General features: G+C 42.3%; 1 protein-coding gene and 1 pseudogene across 1 annotated transcript in view; one reads left to right on the top strand and one right to left on the bottom strand.

Annotated features, from left to right (window-relative positions):
• The window catches only part of NPL (N-acetylneuraminate pyruvate lyase), a 41,197-nt gene that overhangs the window by 3,428 nt on the left and 15,433 nt on the right, over positions 1 to 22,336 (bottom strand). The window contains 8 exon segments of the mRNA XM_044003131.1: positions 285 to 350; positions 352 to 370; positions 828 to 874; positions 1,027 to 1,175; positions 4,072 to 4,164; positions 12,149 to 12,224; positions 13,497 to 13,554; positions 20,820 to 20,907. Of these exon segments, the coding sequence (XP_043859066.1) occupies positions 285 to 350; positions 352 to 370; positions 828 to 874; positions 1,027 to 1,175; positions 4,072 to 4,164; positions 12,149 to 12,224; positions 13,497 to 13,554; positions 20,820 to 20,907 (596 nt within the window).
• Positions 19,641 to 19,758, top strand: LOC122727009 (annotated as a pseudogene).

The following is a 22,336-nucleotide window of genomic DNA, read 5'->3' as shown; positions in this document are numbered from 1 at the left end:
ATAGACAATGGCTTCTACCAAGAGAAGCTGACTATTGTTTCCTCAAAGGGGTCTAGTTATACCTGTAAAGGACACACCGATTTTGAGGTATTCAGTTTTATTTAAAACTAGGGAAGAAAGAAAAAACAAACAAGCAACTGAGAGCTTTGGGGGGGATAGGGTGATTCTGCCAATAAGAAAAGCTGAATAGGGAAGGAGGAAAGGAAACAAAAAACTAACAGGATTAACTAGCACAGGGCTAATGGAAGAGTCACGTTTTATGTGAATAGAAGATGGTTCTATACCTGGTGAGACAAAGCTAAGGAAAGGTCCTGGCACTTAAAAGCTTCCAACATCTCATTTGTTTTTTTTGCCCAGGTAGTTGTAGGTGCTGTGAAGAAAAGAAGAAATATTAGTGATTCAGTAACTACAATGAAAAGATGCACCTCTGTTGTTTACAATATCTATGCTACACCTATCCACATAGCTATGATTGTACCCTCTCCTTCCCCTCCTCTCTCTCTCTGTCTCTCTCTGTGTTCCTCCCTCCCCCCCACATACTCACATACCCATCACCCTCCCCCAAAAGGGGAAGTATGTATTTCTTTAGAAACTGTTCTCCAGAAGGTTAACAATTTCTTTGGTTTTAAGTGGCAGCAACAGGGCTAGGAAATATCACAGGGGAGGAAGAGAAAAAGAGAATGGAAAAGTCACAAAAGAGGAAGAGAAGACAGAGTGATAGAGAATGAAAGAGGACAGAGAGAGTTGAAGGGTATATAGTGGGACCTGATCAGGTGTCACCAATAACTACTTAAGGTATCCCACAGATCAGAAGATAGAGCATTTACCTGCCAATTGCTCCAGTGGCTCCCATGACCAGGGCACTCAGCAGTTGCTATTCAGAAAAAAAAAAGAAACTTGTTTAGTTTTATATAATGCCCCTCATAATATCCCTTCCCCACCCCACCCGGCCAAGGAGAATGTTGTGGGAAGCCTCTGGAGGTTGTTTTGGACTAGGGGCTCCTGATGTAGAGGGAGAACAATTACCTCATCCACCCCATAAAGGAAAGTGAGTTGCTGTTGGCTGTTTTGATCCACACATTGTCCAAAGTCTAAGAGATCTACGTCGCTGAACTTCACCCCTTGAAAGCTGGGAATTTCGTCCTGAATGCCATCCAGCAGCTCTTCAACACGAACTATTCAGAACAAGGATTGCTCATTAATCCACATCCTAATAGTAACTAAAATCCTTCTTACATCATCCCTTTCTAATGTCAAGGTAGCCAATCCTGTATTCTGCTAAGTTAGCAGCCTGGCCTCCTCTGGAGAAACATGTGCTTTGGCCTCTTAATAAAGAGCATGCTTAGCCTGAGGCTTCTTGTTGGTTCCCATGTGTGTTACTCCTTGCCTTGCCCTTGACCGGATCTGCACGGAAGAGGCAACAAGGCAACTACTCAGAATATTTTAAAGGAAGCAATAACTTCTGACCTCACTCCTTTCTACTGAAAATGTGACTTGGGACCTTCTACTCTCACAGAAGCTGTTCCCCATGGCTACCACTATATTTCTCAAAGGAGAGGGTAACCACTGACAGGAGGATGAGCCTAATCCACTTCTGGCTTTGTCAGGATAGACAGTGTAGAACTCAGCAGGGGGTGGAAGTATGGGGCGGGGCGGGGGGGGGGGTAAAATGCCCTTCATGCCCATTCAATAGTTTACAAAGGGTTTCATGTTTGGATGTTTTAAATATTAACCTCTTGGAAGGGGATAACAGGGGTTATGGGTTACTTTTTCATGTTCTGAATATTTGTTAATATGCACTTGAGTCTGGTCTTTTGTGTTTTAAGCATTTCTTTTGTAGCCAAAAGAGATAGCTGTCTTGCGCTACAAATGTTTTTTAATTTTTTTTTTTAATTTTTGCAAGGCAGTGGGGGTTAAGTGACTTGCCCAGGGTCACACAACTAGTAAGTGTCAAATGTCTGAGGCCATATTTGAACTCAGGTACTTCTGAATCCAGGGCCGGTGCTTTATCCACTGCGCGACCTAGCTGCCCCCTTCTACAAAAATTTTTAAAAATTTTTGTTACATTTTAAGTTTCAAACTTTTCCTTCCCTTTCCTCTGCCCCAGCCCCATCTCTACTAAAGAAGGGCACCATTTGACACAGATATAGAAATAAATGTTAATCCATACTATGCATACTTCTATTTATCAGTGGTATACAACCGTCTCGTGGTTCTACTCATTTCATTCTTCATTATTTCATGCAGGTCCTTCCATATTTTTCTAAAACCAACCAGCTCATCATTTCTTACAGCAAAGTAGTATTCCATCACAATAATATACCACAGTTTCTTTAGCCATTCCCAACTGATGGGCATCCCCTCAATTTCCGGTTCTTTGCCACCACAAAGGGAGCTGCTATAAATATTTTAGAACATAAGTTATTTTTCTTTTACCCTGATCACCTTGGGAAACAAACCTAATAGTAGTATTGATGTGTCAAAGGGTATATACAATTCTAGAACTCTTTGGGCATAGTTTCCGATTGCTCTCCAAAATGATTGGATCAGTTCCACCCACAGTGTATTAGTGTCCCAATTTTTCCACATCCTCTCCAACATTTGTCATTTTCCCCTTCTATCATTTTAGCCAATAAGATAGGTGTGAGATGATATCTCAAAGTTGTTTTAATTTACTTTTCTCTAATCAATGATTTAGAACATTTTTCATATGACTATATAGCTTTGATTTTTTCATTGAAAAACTGTTTATTCATATTCTTTGACCATTTTTCAATCATGGCATGACATGCATTCTTATAAATTTGACAAAGTTCTCTATATATTGCTCTATACACAGTTTCTGCCAGACTGCTTTCTTGTTTTCCCAAGAATTTTTACCAAATAGTGACTTCTTATTCCAAAAGTTTAAATCATTACATTTGTCAAACACAAGGTTACTATAATCATTTACAATACTGTGTATTGTATGTTTAGTTTGTTCCACTGATCCACCTGGTTCTTAGCTAAGATGAGATAGTTTTGATAATTACTCCCTTATAATATAGGATAAGATCTGGTACTGCTAAACCTCCTTCCTTTGTGTTGTTTTTTTTTTTCACTAATTCCTTTGATATTCTTGACCTTTTATTCTTTTTTTTTTCCTTTTTTTTTTGGTGGGGCAATGAGGGTTAAGTGACTTGCCCAGGGTCACACAGGGACACACAGTGTCAAGTGTCTGAGGCCGAATCTGAACTTAGGTCCTCCTGAATCCAGGGCCGGTGCTCTATCCACTGTGCCAACTAGCTGCCCTGGACCTTTTATTCTTCCAAAAGAATTGTTATTATTTTTTCTAGCTAAATAAAACAATTTTTGATAATTTAATTGAGATGGCATTGAATAAAAAGATTAATTTAGATAGGATTGTCCTTTTTCTTCTCTTATTGCTAGCATTTCTAGTACAACATTGAATAATATTGGTGATAATTGGTATCCTTGTTTCACTCCTGATCTCATTGGGAAGGCTTCTAGCTTATCCCCATTATAAATAATGCTTGCTGATGGTTTTAGGTAGATGTGTCTTATCATTTTATGGAAAAATCCATTTAAACCTATGCTTTCAAGTGTTTTTAATAGGAATAAGTGTATTTTATCCAAAGCCTTTTCTGTGTTTCTTTATATAATCATACGATTTGTTACTTTTGTTATCAATTATACTCAGTTTTCCTTATGTTAAACCATCCCTGCATTTCCAGTATCCTGTTCTACTTTGTACATTGGGTTTATTTCTAGAACTCTGTTAATTCCTTTTGGGGAGACCTTAGATATGAGTCAAACCTAGGCTTTGTTTATAAGACTATGTCCAGAGGTATATTCTAGGATGGGGGAATAATAAGCCAGGAACAAGGAGGAAAAAGCCCAACCCCTCTCTTTAGAGGCGAGGCTTCCTCCAAACTCAACCTGATCCACGGTAGCTGAGAGCTGGGACACATGCAGCCCCTTTGGGTCAGAGGGTCCTTATAACAAGAAGAAATGAATAACGGGGTACAAAGCAAAGGATAGAAGAAAAGAAACAAAACAAGAAGCACTCACTTTTTACCCCGGTCAAAGCTGGAATATGGTAGTAATAAAACGGCACCTGAGGGGCAGCAGCAGCCACTTCTTTTAAAAATGCAATCAGGGCACCTGAAAGCAACAAAGACAAAGTGAATTTAAGTAATCATAGCCCTAATATAAATGAAAACACCAAAACGCAGAGGAACACTGACTAGCTGGAGTGACCAGAATTGTTTTTAGGAAAACAGTAGGAGAGAAAACACTTCTTTCTTTTCAATAGAGACGGAAGGGACTACCACACATGCAGAATGTTACATACTGTCATTTGCAGCTGGTAGATTGGCAGATTTGCCCAATTTTTAAAAAAAGACTATTTCAAATTTAACATTGTAGCTTCAACACTGCCCACTCAACTGTTTTTATTTGTCATAAGGGAGGATTCATAGAGGGAGAGGTATATCAGAAAATCACCGGTGTGAGTACCAAAGAGACAATTTCTATATGTGTGACATGTGCATATATGTACACATGCAGGTGTAACATATAAACACACGTATAAGTACAAATATGGAGGTGTGTATAGAGATCTACCTATCTCTCTCTCTCACTGATGTGAACAAAGAAGCAAGTATAATGTTCACCAAAGTCCTCCTATGTGTTTCACCAAGTCATGAAGATGCTGATGGGGCCTTAGAGACTGCTAGTGGAGTGCTAGCTTTGGCAGGTCCCAATAAGCTGGACAGTCTTGGGGACAGGCCTCAGGAAGATTACTGCATCTGTCCCCTGAGGATCAGAGCTGGAAGAGACTGCAGAAGTCATTGAGTCCAACTTCCTCATTTATAGGTAAGGAAACCGAGAGCCAGAGTGGTCATGTGACTTTCTTGAGCTCATACAGGTATGAATTAAATGGCAAAGCCTTTCCCACTATTCTATCCACTCCAGTTGCTCAATACTTATTAGGTTGGATTTTTCTAGTTTGGGGAAACTGATTACTAAAGGTCTGGCCATGAGGTTGTGATGTTTTTGGTCATAGCAAATCATGGAGAATCACCTCCTAAGTAACAAAGAGGTCTCAATCCAGTCGTTGGTGCCATGGCTCAAAAAGTTTTCTGTAGGACTTAAGAGCAAGTCCTTTAAAGCAGGGTGGAGAGAAATCTGCTAACAACGGCTTCATCTAGTTCTGAAGCAGAAACTTTAGGACTGCTTCCTCATTGTCACTTTCAGTGCTAGGTCAGGGTCTTTTTCTGTTTTGCTGATCTTAGGTCCCATGTCTGTTTTTATAGGATATAACATAACTGATTTCTCATTGCCTGGGCTGTGGGAAAAAAACTGGAGTCAGCCTCAGGATGTTTTAGGATACCTCCTCTGTCACGTTTGATGGGGAAAGAGGACTTACTGCCCTGCCTACTGCATTATGATGCCATGGATGGGTGACAGAAAAAGATATGAATTAATACAAGGGTTCTTTACATAGGGTTCATAGAGCCTCAAAGGATCTATGCAAAGGTTTCAGGGGGTCTGTAAATGTTGATGGAAAAAAAATCACAACTCTATTTTCACTAACCTCTAAATGAAATTTGGCATTTCCTTCAATTATGAGTAAAAAAAAATTCAATCCACTATTTGGAGAAAGGGTCTACAGGCTTTAGCAGACTGCCAAAGGGATCTATGACATCCTAAAAGGTTTAAAACCCCTACTTCGGAATAAGGTAGAGCAGTAATTGGGGTTATTGCCTAAGGGATAAAGGACTAAAATTCTGCTTTCAGAGAGAGTCTATAAAAACAGCATGAATATCTCTCACAAGCCAGGCACCATGCTATCTCTGCCTTGAGTTTACAAATACAGAAAGAAACAGTCCCTGTCCCCAAGGAACTTACAACAATATGCATATAGAAACAGCTGAGTTCATAGAAGGCCTGGAGATGAGAGAGAGAACAGAAATTTTGAGGGATGGCAAGGTCAGTTTGGCTAGACTGTAAAATTCATGAAGGAGAGCCAAGTAGAATGTGGTTAGAAAAGTGGACCAGGATCAGGTCACGAAGGCCTTTATATCCTGAATGTAGGAGTTTCTATTTGATTCTTGAGCTATCCTGGAACTACTGGAGTTTACTGAAGATCTACGTTTTAGGAAACTCATTTTGGTGGCTGTATGGAGAGTGGATCCCTGAGGAGAGAGGCTTAGGGAGGCCGACTAAGAGACTAGTGCAAGCTAGGTGGTAGTCGTGTGACTAGGGAGAAGACAGAGAGAGGGGAGAGATGTTCTGGAGGCAGAAATGACAAGGCGTGGTAACTCACTGGGCATCTGGGGTGACAGTAAATGGGAGCTTGAGGATGATCCCACAGTTCCAGGTAACTAGAATAAGTTGGTGTCCTTGACAAAAAATGGGGAAGTTCAGAGAGGAGATGGTTTAGGTTAATAATAACTATACTATGTACAAAAATATTTATAGCTGCTCTTTTTGTGGTAGCAAAGAACTGGGAATTGAGGGGTTGCCCATCAACTGGGGAATGGCTGAACAAGTTGTGGTAACTGAATGTAATGAAATACTATTGTGCTCTAAGAAACGATGAACAGGCAGATTTCAGAGAAACCTGGAAGGACTTGCATGAACTGATGATGAGTGAGATGAGCAGAACCAGAAGAACATTGTACGTAGTATCATCAATATTACATGTCGATCAACTGTGATAGACTTGACTCTTCTCAGCAATACAATGGTCCAAGATAGTTCAAAAGGACTCATGATGTAAAATGCTCTCCAAATCCAGAAAAGAGAACCCTGGAATCTAATGCAGCTTGAACCATACTATGTCTATTTTTTTTTTCTTTTTTGAGATTTTTCCCTTTTCTTCTGATTCTTCTTTCACAGCAAGACTAACACAGAAATTTGTTTAGTGTGATTGTACATATATAACCTATATCAGATTACTTGCTGTCTTGGGGAGGGGGGAGAAACATTTGAAACTAGAAATCTTATAAAAACAAATGTTGAAAACTACCTCTACATGTAATTGGAAAATAATAAAATACTTTTATAAATGAAAAAAATAATAACTATGCTGAATCCCTTTGTATAGACTTGAGATGCATTATATGATATTTGTTATTATCACTTGTGGAATTTGGAGTTACAAACCCCCAAATATATAATTCACTGGCAATGTTCCACTAAGTCCCAACATTCTTGTGGCAACAAAGCTGTTCTATGTTTAGGCGCTGTCAGATTTGAGCTGGGAGTTCTTAGGCTATCTAGTCCAACCTCTTTATTTTATAAAAGAGAAAACAGACTCAGAAGGGTTAAATGAGATTGAATTTTACTTCTTATCTGAGACTTGTTACCAATACGAATTTCTGATGGTTTATGTGATATCGCTAACGAAACAGGTCTCAAACTTGTTCTCTTTCCCCTCAAAGAAGCATTGAGCACTGAGATCTCAGTTGTAGTATAAAAATTGAGTCTCTGTTGAATAAAGCCCCAACCAGGATTGTACATAATGACCCAAAGAAGGAAGCATCAGTGGTTAGTTCATTGGGGGTGTTTATGGTGGCCTAAGAGGGGGAATATCTTTTTACCTCCCCCCCGAAATGGAGAGATCTCTCTTTTGTTTGACCATTAACCAGACGACAAGAGGGAATCCTTAGTTTACTAAATTCATCCTCTTCAAGGATGCCTAAAGCAACACAGACTCTTTGTTTGATAATTCTAAAAGCCCTAACTGAAGCAGTACTTTTGTTTTATACAAGCTGTGAAATTTGATCTTTGGTTTCACAATTACCATGAAATGTGAGTTGGGAACTACTTGAGGGGGGAGGTCTTCTCTAATTTAATAGGACTTTGGCCAATTAGAACCCTATAGTTCAAAGATCTAGAACTGGGAAGGAGTTCAGAGGCCTTTTGGCCTAATTATTTTATTTTACAGATGAGGAAACCAAGGTTGAGAAGTTATAAGACTTGTTCAAGGTGACCCAGGTTGTATCAAAGTCAGGAAACCTCCTTCCATGTGGTTTTTTTTTTTTTTTTTGGTGAGGCAATTGGGGTTAAGTGACTTGCCCAAGGTCACACAACTAGTAAGTGTCAAGTGTCTGAGGCCGGATTTGAACTCAGGTACTCCTGACTCCAGGGTCAGTGCTCTATCCACTGCACTATCTAGCTGCCCCAAGGAAACCTCCTTCCAAGTAGACATTTGTACATTTAATAACATGTCTTTGACAGATTTGACCAAAATTCAAGAGCAGATGATTTTTTTTCTTCCACATCCCATGCTTAGCCATTGACTTAATTTCTCTCTGGGGTACTGTCTCCCAGGTTTGTAACTTTGGGGTCATCTGAGAAAACTGAAGCAATTTGCTGTAAGTTCCCACTTCTCTCTTTGTTATCTCAAAACCCCTTGAAAAGAGCCCTCACTCTCTCCTCTCCCTCAGTATCTAATGATAACTCAGTAGTCTTTGTGTCTGCTAAGGCAGACTTTCTCTCCCCTCCCATCTTCACCAGTGTCTTCATTATCCCTCTTTCTAATCTTCAGTCTCCTCCTAACTACTGGTTTCTTCCTTTCTGCCTTCAAACATGTCTAAATCTTCCCTATCCTGACAAAAAAATGTCACTAGACACTACCATTCCCTCAAGCTATTGTCCAATGTTTTCTCCTCCATTTCTTTGCCACAGCCCTAGAAAAATATGTAGCTACTCCATGGCTCCATTACCTCTCTTTTTCCTCCTCAAACCTTTCCAATCTTGTTTCTGAGCTCATCATTGAATTAAAGCTGTTTTCTCCAGTCACCAAAGATTTCTTTATTGCCAGATTTGGTGGTCTTTTGTCAGTCTTCCTCCTTCTTGATCTCTCTATAGCATGACACTGTTGACCATCCTCTTCCTCCTGGATAGCTGAGTTTTCATGACAGTACTCTTCCCTACTTCTCCTCCTACATGTCCTTCACATCCCTTATCTGTGGATGTATCAAGGCTGTGTCCTAGGTTGCCTTCTCTTTCTCTCTACTCTCTTGGTGAGTTCGTCAGTGTCAGCCCTCCTCGGGTTTAATTTTTATCTCTCTCTCTATATCACTTCCAGACATATATTCAGCAAGCTTCTCCCCTAAGACGGAAGTTTGTCACCAACTGGATATTTCAAACTGGATGTGCCCAAACTCAACATGCCCCAAACAGAACTCATTCTCTTTTCTCCAAGAGCCTCGTATGTACCAAACATATTTTCTTTCCCCGAGGCACCACTGTTCTTCTATTTTCCCAGGTTCAAAACCTTAGTGTCACCCTCAAGTTCTGATCCTCCCTCACTTCCCTCGTGCAGTCTGTTGCCAGATCTTGTCGTTTCTACCTCCATCACATCTTTCACATTTGGCCCCTTCTCTCTCTTCACATGCCACCACATCAGCTTAAGGCCTTCTTACTTCATGCCTGCATGCCTGAACTGTTGGACTGCTCTCTAACTGGTTTCCCGATTTCAAGTCTCCCTTCTCGGAAGGGCTAAGCACAGGTGGGACCCCAGAACTCCCCTCCTCGATGAATTCCACTGGCTCCCTGTTAGCTCTGGGATCAACTATGAACTCCTCTGCTTGGGATTTGGAGGCCCTCGCAGCCTGGCCCTGACTTACCTTTCTAGTCACTTTATGGCTCTTCACATTCTGGCCTTGATGTTACTCCTACACAACAGCCCAGCTGTTGCCCTTATTCCTTTGCACTGGCTGTCCCAATACCTAGAATGAATCCCCTCTTCACATCTGCTTCTTGAATGCCTCATGACTTTCAAAGCATGGGTCAAGTGCAATCATCAAAATAGTCTTTTTTTTTTGGTGAGGCAATTGGGGCAAAGTGACTTGCCCAGGGTCACACAGCTAGTAAGTGTCAAGTGTCTGAGGCCAGATTTGAACTCAGTTCCTCCCGAATCCAGGGCCAGTGCTCTATCCACTGTGCCACCTAGCTGCCCACACCACTTTTTTGTTTGGTTTGTTTTTTGTTTTTTTGCAGGCAATGGGGATTAAGTGACTTGCCCAGGGTCACACAGCTAGTAAGTGTCAAGTGTCTGAGGTCAGATTTGAACTCAGGTACTCCTGAATCCAGGGCTGGTGCTTTAACCACTGCGCCATCTAGCTGCCCCACCCCGCTTTTTTTTAAATCAACATAGTCTTTACTGATACTCCAGGGCTACTGTCTCCCAACCCCCACCAATGCCTTTTTTGTATTTGTTTTGGGTATATATGTTTATACATATACCTATGGATATACACACACCCTATAGCAGGTATGGATCAACCTTTCCTGCACGTGTTGTCTTCCCAAATCGACTGTGAGTTCCTTGAGAACACGGATTATCTTCTTTTTCTGTTTGTATCACTAGAGTTTAGCAACATGCTTGGTGTATGTTCATTAACGTATCCATCCAGAGGCAGAAGACCCAGGGTCAGGTTTCAGCTCCAACCCTACTAGCCGTTTGGCTAAGAACAAAACGGCCAACATCTCTGAGCCCCACTATTTGAATCTCTAAAACAGGTAGGATATTACTCATGCTACTTTCCCCAACAGGGTGTTGTGAAGAAAGCACTGTTTTGAGAGGCAGCGTGGTAGAGGAGATAAAGGGGTGGATTTGGAGTCAGGAAAGCCAAGGATACTTACTAGCTTTGTCACCACAAGCAGTCTCTGAACCTTACTTTCCTCAGCTATAAAATGGGGATACTAATATCTCTAGCATTCACTTTACAGGCTTATTTTGAGACTCCAAACAATGTATGCAAAGTACTTTGCAAACTTTAAAGCATCAAGGGAAGAAATCCAAGCTGATCCATTGTTGTATTTTTTTTTAAATGTTTCAAATCACTAATAATTAGAAAAATGCAAATGAAAGCAATTTTGAGGTCCTACCTTAGACAGAACAGGAAAATGATGAATGGTATAAGGGCTGCAGGAAGCAGGCCCACTGCTACACTATTGGAGGAGCTGTGAACTGGTCCAGCCATTCTGGAAAGCACTTTGGAACTATGCTCAGAGAATTACTAAACTGTGTATAACCCTTGTAGTTGCGCAGATGACTTTTTAAATTAAAGTTTAAGCTTGACATTTTTCCTTGTTAGATTCTGGGGCAGCTAAGTGGTAGGGGCAGCTAGGTGGTGCAGTGAATAAAGCACCGGCCCTGGATTCAGAATGACCTGAGTTCAAAGCCAGCCTAAGACACTTGACGCTAGCTGTGTGACCCTGGGTAAATCACTTAACCCTCATTGCCCTGACCAAAAAAAAAAAAAAAAGATTCATTCTGCATTCTCTTGAGATGGTCACTTTGCATTTTTGAATCTGCCATGAGATGTATTTGGTATTCTTTTCTAACCTCATTTTGCCATCACAACCTCTCTTGGACAGGCTCCCTTTCATTTACTCACATAACCACCATCTTAGTGCAGCAGTCTTCTATTTGGCCTCCCTGCCTCAAGTCTTTCCCCATTCGAAATCACCCTCTACTCAGTTTCCAAAGTGACTTCCCTAAAGAACAAGTCTGTGTCTGTCACTCACTCACTGCCCTCTCTGCCCTCCTTCATCAACTCCAGTGGCTTCCAAATACCTTCAGGGTTAAACACGAAATCCTGTGCTTGGCATTTGATCATCTGGCCTCCTCCTCGCTGTGTGGCCTTCTCACACTTTACTGCTTCAAGTCCCCTCAGAGGCAGCTACACGGGCCTCCCGGCGGTTCCTTGCACAGGATGCTCTGACTTCCTCCTCTGTCTGTGTCCCTCAAGCTCTTCTTGCTCACCTCCCTGTCCGGGGATCCCCCCAACTTCTTCAGGAGACTTTGTCCAGCCAGACCTTCCCACAGGTCCCCCTCTCAGATTACTTTCCATTTACACCATATACATCTTGTATATAGTTATTTGAATGTTGTCTCCCCCATTAGAATGTGAGCTTCTTGAGGGTGGGGAATATGTTTCTGCCTTTCTTTGTACCTCCGGCAATGAAGAGCAATGCCCCCCACACAAGAAAGCAAAGAACAAGTGTTAGATCACTGACAGCTTGACTGCAGAGGGGATAATTGTGGCCTCTATGCATTTTGGGGACAGGGGCGGGAGGAAGTGGGCCAGCTGAGCTCAGGACCATAGACTACAAGTCTACTCACATTTGTTTGCAGGTTTGAAGAAGGAGGGGGCTATGACAGCAATACCATCTGCTCCTATTCTGGCTGCGTGCTGAGCCTGGAAAAGGAAGAAGGAAGAAAATGTGCTCAGGTTGGTCACAATCAACTATTTACTCACGTTGTAAAAACTGTATTCATGCACACTCATGCTCTTAACTGAAAGGGGCTCCATGAACTTGGACAGGGAGAAATTTTACATTTGAATTTTTGTTAAACTTTGGTTTCCTTTGTATTTTATTTTATGCATTTAGTAAGGATCGATGACACACAAAACCTGCTTTAATAAGAGGGGTTGCTGACAAAATCCCAAAGCCCTCAGACAATGATTTGCCAATGAAAATCACCAGTTGCATTGAAGGGTTTTGTGGTGACCTCAGGCTTCTGAAGACCTTTCTTCAATTCAGGAAAAAGACAGTTCTTCTGACTTCATAGGCTCAGTTGCCCAGCACAATGGCTTCTCCATGGCAGAGAGGGAGAGGCTAGAAAAAGAGACCTGGCTGTGGGGAGGTCTGGGGTTCAGTAGGAGAAGCGTCTATACAGTGTGGATAGAGCACAGGGCCTGGAGTCAGGAAGATCTGAATTCAAATCCAGCCAAGGCACTTCCTAGTTATATGTCACTGGGCAGGTCTCAAACCTCTGTCTGCCTCAGTTTCCTCAACTGCAAACTTTGCAACCACATAAGGACAACAATAGCAGCTACCTCTCAGGACAAATGAGATGATAACTAACTGTAAAGCCCTTAGCACAGTACCTGGCACACAGTAAGTGGCTCTATAAATATTAGTTCTAATTATTATTGCTATTGTTAATTATTATCATAGCATCTCTGGATTCCTTTTCTAGTTGAAGGAAGAGAGAAATCTGAGGAAATTTACCTCCACCAGGGCATAACATAAGGGCTGAGAACTCAAATGGGTTTGGGACTATAGAGTGCCAGTTTAATTGAGAGACTGCAAGGAAACAGGAGAGTTCAGTTCTGAAAGGAATTCTGAAGGAAAGAAGCAGTTAACAGCAAGGTGCAGGCCTGATTCATTCCAGGCCCCTGTGGCTGCTGGGGCAGCCTGGCTGAAGGCTCTCAGCCTGATCTCTTCAAATGGGAAGAAGACTGAGAGACATTGTGGCCAGGAGACCATTTAATTTATGTATCTGCCCCAATTGATGCAAAACCAGCCTCCTCCAGTCAAATGCATTGCAGACCTTAAAGTACAGTATAAATGCTAGTTTATTCCATTGACCAAGATTACTCTTGGTGTTCTGTATAAAAAGGTGGGAGCAAGCCCAGGCATTGTGATTTTGCTAGCACAGATCTCTGTATACCCTGTATACATACCAGATCTTGGGAGTCCTTCAGGCTTAAAGCTCCTACGTGAATGATCACATGGTCCAACCTGCATAATTAAGATTAAGTGAGATTAAAGTTTAGCAGTTACTCAGAGAAATATAATATTTTCACGGCTACAATAAAATCACATAAACTCTATGGCATATATGACAATGGAGAAAACTGTTTCCAAGAATCCATGGGAGCTGATATCAAAGGAAGTTTTAAATAGTGATGTCTGTGTTTGCCAGGGCAGTGGGAGGTGTTTAAACACAAGAAGGATAGAGAGGTTTCTGGAGAGTACCTAGCACCATTTGCACTGAGCCCCTGAGGCCTGTCAACCCTCCCCAGGGAAATCTATAGAAATGCAAAGGACAGAATTTGTTACTGAATCAGCCACACAACAAAAGTCAAGTGGATGAAAAACATCTTAGGCCTGGTGGAGTTGTTTAGCCTTGAGCTCTAGCCTGCAGGAAAGAGTTTATGGAAGTTTTCTAGAATGAGGTCTACAACAGGAGATAGCAACAGAGATTCCTAGGATCATGTGATCAGAACTAGAAGGGGCCTCAGTTATCACTTGGGTCCAGCCCTCTCATTTTACTAATAATAAAACTGAGGCTGAGAGAGTAAATTCACTTGCCCAAGGTCATACAGGTAGTGATTTTCTGGGCAGGTATTAAAATCCAGGTGCTCTTAGTTCCAAGTCCAACAGTCTTTCCTTTACACCAAACTGCCTTTTCAAGAGAAGGAATGAGGGGCAGCTAGGTGGCGCAGTAGATAGAATGCCGGCCCTGGATTCAGGAGGACCTGAGTTCAAATCCAGCCTCAGACACTTGAAAATTATTAGCTGTGTGACCCTAGGCAAGTCACTTAACCCCACTGTCTCACCCAAAGAAAAAAAAAAGAGAGAAGGAATGAGATGAAGATGTATTATTATACATACAAATGCATGGTAATCCAGGGCAAAAAAAAAGAACAATAGTTCAAAATACAGGATATCCTATGAGAATTGCTTTGGATAAGCAGCTGCATCTTCTTCCATGAGGTAACCTGTCATTCTAACATTCTGGCCTGTGAAGGAAAGGCTAGTGATGTACTTCAGCACTGAATTAATTCCTAGCTTTCCTAGTTATAGCCAGTGGAGATATCACCTGCCAGATTGCTTATGTCTATGTAGCAGGAGATATTACTCTTTGTTGCCAGTACTTATCAATAATCCAAAGATGGGAGCGGTTGGGTGGCGCAGTGGATGGAGCACTGGCCCTGGATTCAAAGGGACCTGAGTTCGGGTCTGGCCCTAGACACTTGACACTTACTGGCTGTGTGGACCTGGGCAAGTCACTTAACCCCCATTGTCCCAGAAAAAAAATAATCCAAAGATGGCAGGAAAGTGGGCCTAACAAATCATGCTGAGGTCTACTCTACTGGCCTGCTGCTGGCCCAGATGATTCTTGGCAGATTTAAGCATGAAAGCTCCTTGAGAGTAGGGGTTATTTCCTTTTTTTTGTACTAGCATCCTCGGCACCTGCCATATTGAAGGCATGAAATAGATGTTTGTTGATTGACAAGATCTATGAAGGTCAGTTGGATGCAACTCGAGATTGAAACAATGAATTGTCATCATCATGGTGCCTTGCAAGAAGACACTAGACCTGGATGAAAGCCAGAAAAACCACAGGAAATACAGATTGAGATCCTTTTAGGGATTGGAAATGACTGGTACAGAAGCAAAGACCTCTCTGTTCCCTCCTTGAGAAATACCGAAAGCATTTAAAAATTATCCTTTTCTGGAGTTTTATTACTAACCTGAAAGAGAAACTTTTATTGGTCCTTAACTATCAAGTACCCTGCTCTACTCTCCCCAGATTAGCCCAGGAAGAATGCCTTCCTTCAGTAATTAGGATGATGGCTGGTCAAGACCAGGGGCTTTAGTTTGATCTACCAAGGAGAAGGACGAAGTCTCTTTGATTACTTCAACTACTGGAAAGCTCTCTTTTGCATTCACCTTCCACCTATTGGAGAGGAGAACCCTTGAAGAAAGTGATGTAAGAGAGACTGGTCGGTTATAGGGAAATGATTCTTTAAGGGTAAGCTTAGAGTTAAGTGATTATTACTCTGTCAGATGAAGCAAACTGTTAAGAGAACCTAAACTCTAGACCCTTGCTCAATCCTGGCTATGACATATTCCTTATTATTCAAAAATCCTATAAATCAGGACTTCAAGATGATGTCACAGGGCATGAAGAGTAACAATTTAGACATTTCTGTAAGCAGAAAAAGGCTTAGCTTTAGAATAAGTTAAAATGAATAGAAATTGGTTCTGTTGGTCTTCTGCCTACAATGCAAAGGGCAATTTTTCTTCCACATCAGGAAAGCAAGGAATTCAGTGCTGAGATGCATTAGAAGCCCATCATGGGCAAGAATGCTGCAGATAATATATGTTAATTAATGGTGATGCTTATAAAGATAAAGTTCTCATGGCAGAAAGTTCATACTGGCATACGGAATAATCCAATGAGAAAATTGAGTCTCTGAAAAGAAACTCAAGATAGAAGTTAAAAGAAAAGGTGGAACTGTCCCCAAATGCCCTTGCCAAAAGATCATATCACTCATAAGAAAACCAGCTTCCTCATGAACTAGAACACAGAGATGATGGTTAAGCTATCACAATTTGGGATTTTCTACGACATTTTGCACCTTAGTGACCAGAATGGGAATGGTAAGAAACAGGAAAATCAAGGGAAGTCTAAGGATGCCACATCAGATAGTATCCTTAAGAGGAGATGGTCATCTTCTAAGAATGGGGTAGGAGACTGGAACTGAGAAAAAAGTGATAGCCAGCATTTGTGTAGTGCTTTACAGTATTACCTGATTTGATCCTCACAGCAACCCTGTGACAGAGGTGCTATTATTATCTCTATCTTAAAGATGAAGAAACAAACTAAGGCAGATGCAGGTTAAGTGAGTTATCAAAGATTACACAGCTACTAAGTGTCTGAGGTCATATCTGAACTCAAGTGTTACTGACTCCAGGTCCAGCGTTCAATCCCAGGTGCCACCCCAGCTGCCTCTGTTCAAAGGTCAAAAGCAAGAGATTCTAGGATTCTAGGAAGAGTTGACCACAGAGTTCAAGTTGGGTATGTAAGCAAATGAAACCAGGAAGTAGCTGATCCAATGATAAAGCAGAGAAAATTCAAAGTGTGAAGGGGGGGAGTGGGTGGTTTAGAACAAAGTTTCTTAAACTGTGAGTCATGACCCCATGTGGGGCTGTGTAACAATGTGGGGTTACGAAAAATTTGGCAACAGCAAAAGGTTTTGTATACTTATTTTATATACCTTTATACCCGGGATTGCATATAAATTTCTCAGGAGAAAAGGGGTTGTGAGTGGAAAAAGTTTAAGAGGAGGCGGTTTAGAAGACAGAAGCAGAATGAAGGGGGTTAGAATGGATTGCACTGGAATACAGAGGCAAGGCAGTCATAAAAAAAGGAATGTCTGAGTTTTAGCAGCTCTGAGTGATGCTAGGACCTCTGTTCTGGGTCCAGGCTCAATGAATATTTGTCAATTGGTTGGTATAATGTGCATTTATAACCAGAAATAAACAATGAGTCACTTCCGAGCGAAGCCTCAGAAGACGGCGGCGACTGAGACTCTAGAATTATGAGCTGTGAAGCTGAAAAGACTGAGAATGCAAGAGAAGCAAACCACCACCAAGGAATTTCAGGCTTTGGCTGCTTAGCACTGCCAAGGACAGGGGCCTCCACATGCAGCCGAAGAGGGAGGAGAACTGATAAAGCTGGAGAGCAGCAGCCCTGGGAAGCTCTTTGTTTGGCCTGGAATCCTGTCTTATTTCCCCTTCATGCCCGTGACTGTGTTCCAGCCAAGCTGGCCTGCTTGGTGCTGCTCAAACCACACATTGTCAGTCCAGTGATTGGAGTGCTCTTCTTTCACCTCTGAAGAGGCCCCTGGTTCTTCCCTGTAAGGGCCACCTCTTGTGTCTTCCCCACATTGACTTTTTTTGTTTTTTTTTTTTTGCAGGGCAATTGGGGTTAAGTGACTTGCCCAGGGTCACACAGCTAGTAAATGTCAAGTATCCGAAGCCGGATTTGAACTCAGGTACTCCTGAATCCAGGGCTGGTGCTTTATCCACTGCACCACCTAGCTGCCCCCACCCCACCTTGACTTTTTATACATACTGTTTCCCCATAAAGAATGTAAGCTCTTTGAGGTCAGGGGACCTCATTTTTGTCTCTTTATGTATCAGTGTCTGGTACATAGTCAGTGCTTACTAAATACTTGTCGAAGGAAACCCCTCACAAATGCATGAAGGCCATGCTCACAGAGGATAGTATCAAAAGTATAAATAAACAGAATGGGTGATTTTTAGGCATAATGTGCTAATTTTTAAATGAACATCTGCTATTTTTAAGTCATTTCACCAGACACTGTAATGGATAGTGACATGTATAAGATTGTGTAGGAAGACAAATATAATTAGGGGAATATTTTTGAACATGGAAAAAAAAAAAGAATAAATAGCTTCTCCTAGGGGCCAGATAGATATGAAGCAGTTTCACAATTATTTCCTAGCCTGTAGGTCAGTACAGCCTAAGCAGGTATACTTTTTCCCTGTTAGGGCTGAGATCAGTGCTTGTTCTCAGAGATGAAGAAAAGAAAAGGCTCAACCACCCAATTTTCAAAAAAGGGCAGAGAACAGAGTCTACACTGTAGGTCAGTGAGCTGGACTTTGATTCCTGGGAAAATCCTCAAATGGATTCCTCAAGAATCACATAGTTTCAGAGTTGGGAGGGACCTTAGTGGTCACCTAGGCAACTGGACACTGAATAAAAAAGGATCTCTTCTACCACACAGTCAAGTGGTTACACAGCCCTGGCTTACAGACCTCCCAGGAAACTGCCTGCTGAAGGTTTTTTCTTACATCAAGTCTCAATCTGCCTCTTTCACCCATGGGTTGCTCCTAGTTCTGCCCTTGGGGACAAATAGAACAACAATCCCTGGTCTAGGGAACAGCCCTTCAAGTACTCCAGGTCCTTGACCATGATCACGTCCTCCCCAAGTCTTTTCTTCTCCAGGCTACACAGCCCCACTTCCTCATGGGGCTCAATCTCAGAGGCCATCAGCTGCCATCCATCTTTCCATCTTTCCAAAAGGTCTTTACCTAGAGGATGTGGTACTAGCAGGGTAACAGGATACCTGGATCTTCAAAGCCCCTTCAACTTTTTTTTTTTTTTTTTGGCATGGCAAGGGGGATTAAGTGACTTGCCCAGGGTCACACAGCTAAGAAGTGTCAAGTGTCTGAGGCCGGATTTGAACTCAGGTCTTCCTGAATCCAAGGCCGGTGCTTTATCCACTGCGTCACCTAGCTGCTCCCTCAGCATTAATTTTTAACATTTCAAACTATCTCAACTAGTTTAGTAGGTTTAAAGTTATATTTCTGTTATTTTACTGAGCCTTCAACTGATTGTTTTAACACCTGAATAATTAGTTTAGGTCAGTGTCAACTTGGCAGGAGATCACTAGGGATTTGTGGTTGTCCCTGTGCTAACAATTTTTGTCAAAGATTTGGATAAAAGGATTAATGGTAAATCAAGTTTGCAGATGATGAAAGGCTAGGAAGGAGATATCTATGTATGTGTCTATGTACCATCTCCTTCCCAGCCTAGCCAATCACCTGGATGAAGGCATAGTCAATCAACAACTGCTGATTATCAATCTATAAACATTTATTAAGTGCCTACTATGTGCCAGGTATTGTGCTAAGGATATCTATCTATCTAGACATACACATATGTGTATAGCCTTCCTACCCATCTACCCCCTACATGTATATTGTATGTACATACATAGACACACATGTGTATACACACACACACACACACGGTCCTGGGGCATATGGCAAGTTCTCCAGTGGCACATTCTGGTCTCTTCTTGCCCAGGCAAGCTGAATCATTTGACATTTAGCATGTCCTGTCCCGGGCAAAGTGGGGCCATGGCTCTTGTGAGCATGGTGCTGGAGGATTCCCTGCACTAGCATGCCCAACTGCGATTCAGTTCCTGCTGCCTGCTCACATGGTAGAAAGCCTACATGCTAGACTGTCTACAGTCAGTGGAACGGCCTTGAGAGCAGGTCAGGTCCTCGCTTAGGCAGCACATATACTAAAACTGGACTGATACAGAGAAGATTAGCATGGCTCCTGTGCAAGGATGACACGCAAATTTGTGAAAAGAGTAGGTCAGAGAGCAGTTTCCTTGACTGCGGGATAAAGTTTGTGTAAAAGCCCTGAGAATGCAATTGTGGAGAGAGATCGGGTCCTAAAGGTAAACTAAAGATGGCACCTGGAAAACCCCTTGGATCATCCTGAGAGAGTGAATGGCCCAATCTTCCTTGTTTTCCCCTTGGGTCCTTCTTTGCTCAAGAAACCCCAATGGCTCCTTATGACCTCTAGGATAAAATGCAAACTCTTCTGCCTGGCATTGAAAGCCCTTCACTACAGCCTGGACCCAACCTACCTTTCCAGGCATACTCTGTATGTCTGTCCCCTTCACATATTCTCCAGGTTAGTCAAACTGGTCTGTTTGCTGCTCTTCAACTGTTCCCCTCCACCATGCCTTGGCACTCAGGCCCCTTGTGGCTGGAGGGTGCTCCTGCTTCACTTCTACCTCTTCAGAGGCCTTTGTTTCCTTTGAAGCTCACCTCAGGTGCCATCTCTTACATGAGGCCTTTCCTGGTCTCCCCCACCCCCACGGCCACTGACTTTCCCAACTCCCTCAATTACTTTCTATTGATTTTATATATAATTCTATGTGTAACTGTTGTCATCTCCAACAGAATGGGAGCTCCTTGAAGTCTGGGACCTCTTTGTTTTTGGATCTCCAATGCTTAGCGTGGTGCACGGCACACAGCCGGTGCTTAATAAATGCTTGTTGGTGGATGGAATGTCTTCAATTCGTCTTTTCCTGCACCAAGCTTCCTAAATATTAACTTCAGCTTGGGGGCAGCTAGGTGGCACAGTGGATAAAGCACTGGCCCTGGATTCAAATGCGACCTCAGACACTTGACACTTACTAGCTGTGTGACCCTGGGCAAATCACTTAACCCTCATTGCCCCGCAAAAAAAAAAAAATTAAATTAAATTAACTTCAGCTTTTTAGTGGTAAGGGAGACTCCCAATATCATGTGGGCTCCTGCTCTCTGTCCAACAAAACGACTCTGTGCTCAGTCTCTGATGGAGAAAGGAAATACGCTTCATATAAAGAATAATTCTACAACAACTTAGCAAACGGTGCTTGGGATCCCAGTATGCTACTTACTTATTCTTCCCTTTTGTCACCCACTCTTCTGCAAGTTGTTGCCTCTCCAGGACACTCAGTGACAGGCCTTCTCCTGTTGAACCATTCACTGTTCCAAACACACAAGAAGCTCAGTCAGAGAAACCAGGAAGCTCCCATACGACCCCCCAACCAATGTACTTGAAAACATACAGGGGGAAGCCAGCTCCCCACAAATAACTACAAAGTTCAAATGGGATAATGTTTGTTAAGTGCTTTGAAAGTCTTAAAAGTACCATAGATTTCTTTGGGGGCAGCTAGGTGGTACAGTGGATAAAGCACTGTCTCTGAATTCGGAAGGACCCGAGTTCAAATTTGACTTCAGACACTCAACACTTACTAGCTGTGTGACCCTAGGCAAATCACTTAACCCTCATTGCCCTGGAAAAAAAAAAGTACCATAGAAATGTCAGCTTCTATTACTGTATGCAAATATGATAACCTAAATCTATGTCCCCAGATACTAAGAAGATACCCTAAGCAGATGCAGTGGAGGGGCATCTCGATGTCTGCCAGAGAAGAAGATCTGTCCATCCTCTTTCATGGTCACCTGTGGTAGGACAACAGGATAACCCATGTTTTCTCTATAATTCATAGAGATCCGTCAAGGGCCATGGGAGGAAGAAGCTCATGACAATAGGCAATGCCCACTGTAGCTATCACGGTCTTGGAGGGCCTTCCAAACAAGCAAGGCTAAGTGAGAGTCTTCTTGTTTTTCCAAGAGAAGATGGACACTCAAAACATATTCTATTTTAGGAAGGGGGACAGGATGTCTGTGTCTAGTGCAGGAGGAAGCCAGACTTGCCTACCACCCACCACAGCTAGGGGCTCAGGGTTAAATCATTGAGGATCCTTTGTGCTTTGGGGGGGGCGGGGGTGGGTGGCCTGCGATAATTCCCTATTAACCAAAGTTTTGAGATATCCTGATTAAGCCCTTGGGATTATCCTATCTCTAGGGGGATCCAGGGCAGTGTGAATTATCTTGGGGGCATGATTCGGTGACAGCATCCTCCTGCCAGGATTCCTACAGAGCTAGCATCAAGAATCAAATGCTAGAAGGGACCAGAGAGCAACAAAATCAGAACCCATTTGGAAAAGAAATGAATACTGATCAATTAGATGGTGTTTTCCATTTCCAGGCTCCAAACCCTACAAGGTACAGTGATTCAACTGCTCTTTTTTGGGAGGCAATCAGGGTTAAGTGCTTTGCACAGGGTCACACAGCTAGCAAGTGTCTGAGGTGGATCTGAACTCAGGTCCTCCTAATGCCAGGACCAGTGCTCTCTCCATTACACACCCTAGCTGCCCCTACTCAACCACTCTTGACTTGGGGGTTTTGAAGTTAGAATTGTGCAGCCCCCTTTTCTACCCTGATCAAAAGGATATAGGGATGGATTTAATTGATCAGATTGATAGTGAGACATCCCAAAGAATTACACGACTCAGTGACTCAGTTTCTAAGTTTTATTCAAAGATTGTGATGACCACAGGGAGAAAAC

The sequence above is a fragment of the Dromiciops gliroides genome, chromosome 4 (genome assembly GCF_019393635.1).
Source record: "Dromiciops gliroides isolate mDroGli1 chromosome 4, mDroGli1.pri, whole genome shotgun sequence".
NCBI lineage: Eukaryota > Metazoa > Chordata > Mammalia > Microbiotheria > Microbiotheriidae > Dromiciops > Dromiciops gliroides.
Note: the sequence above shows the minus strand (reverse complement) of the source record. Positions and strands in the feature narration are given on the sequence as shown.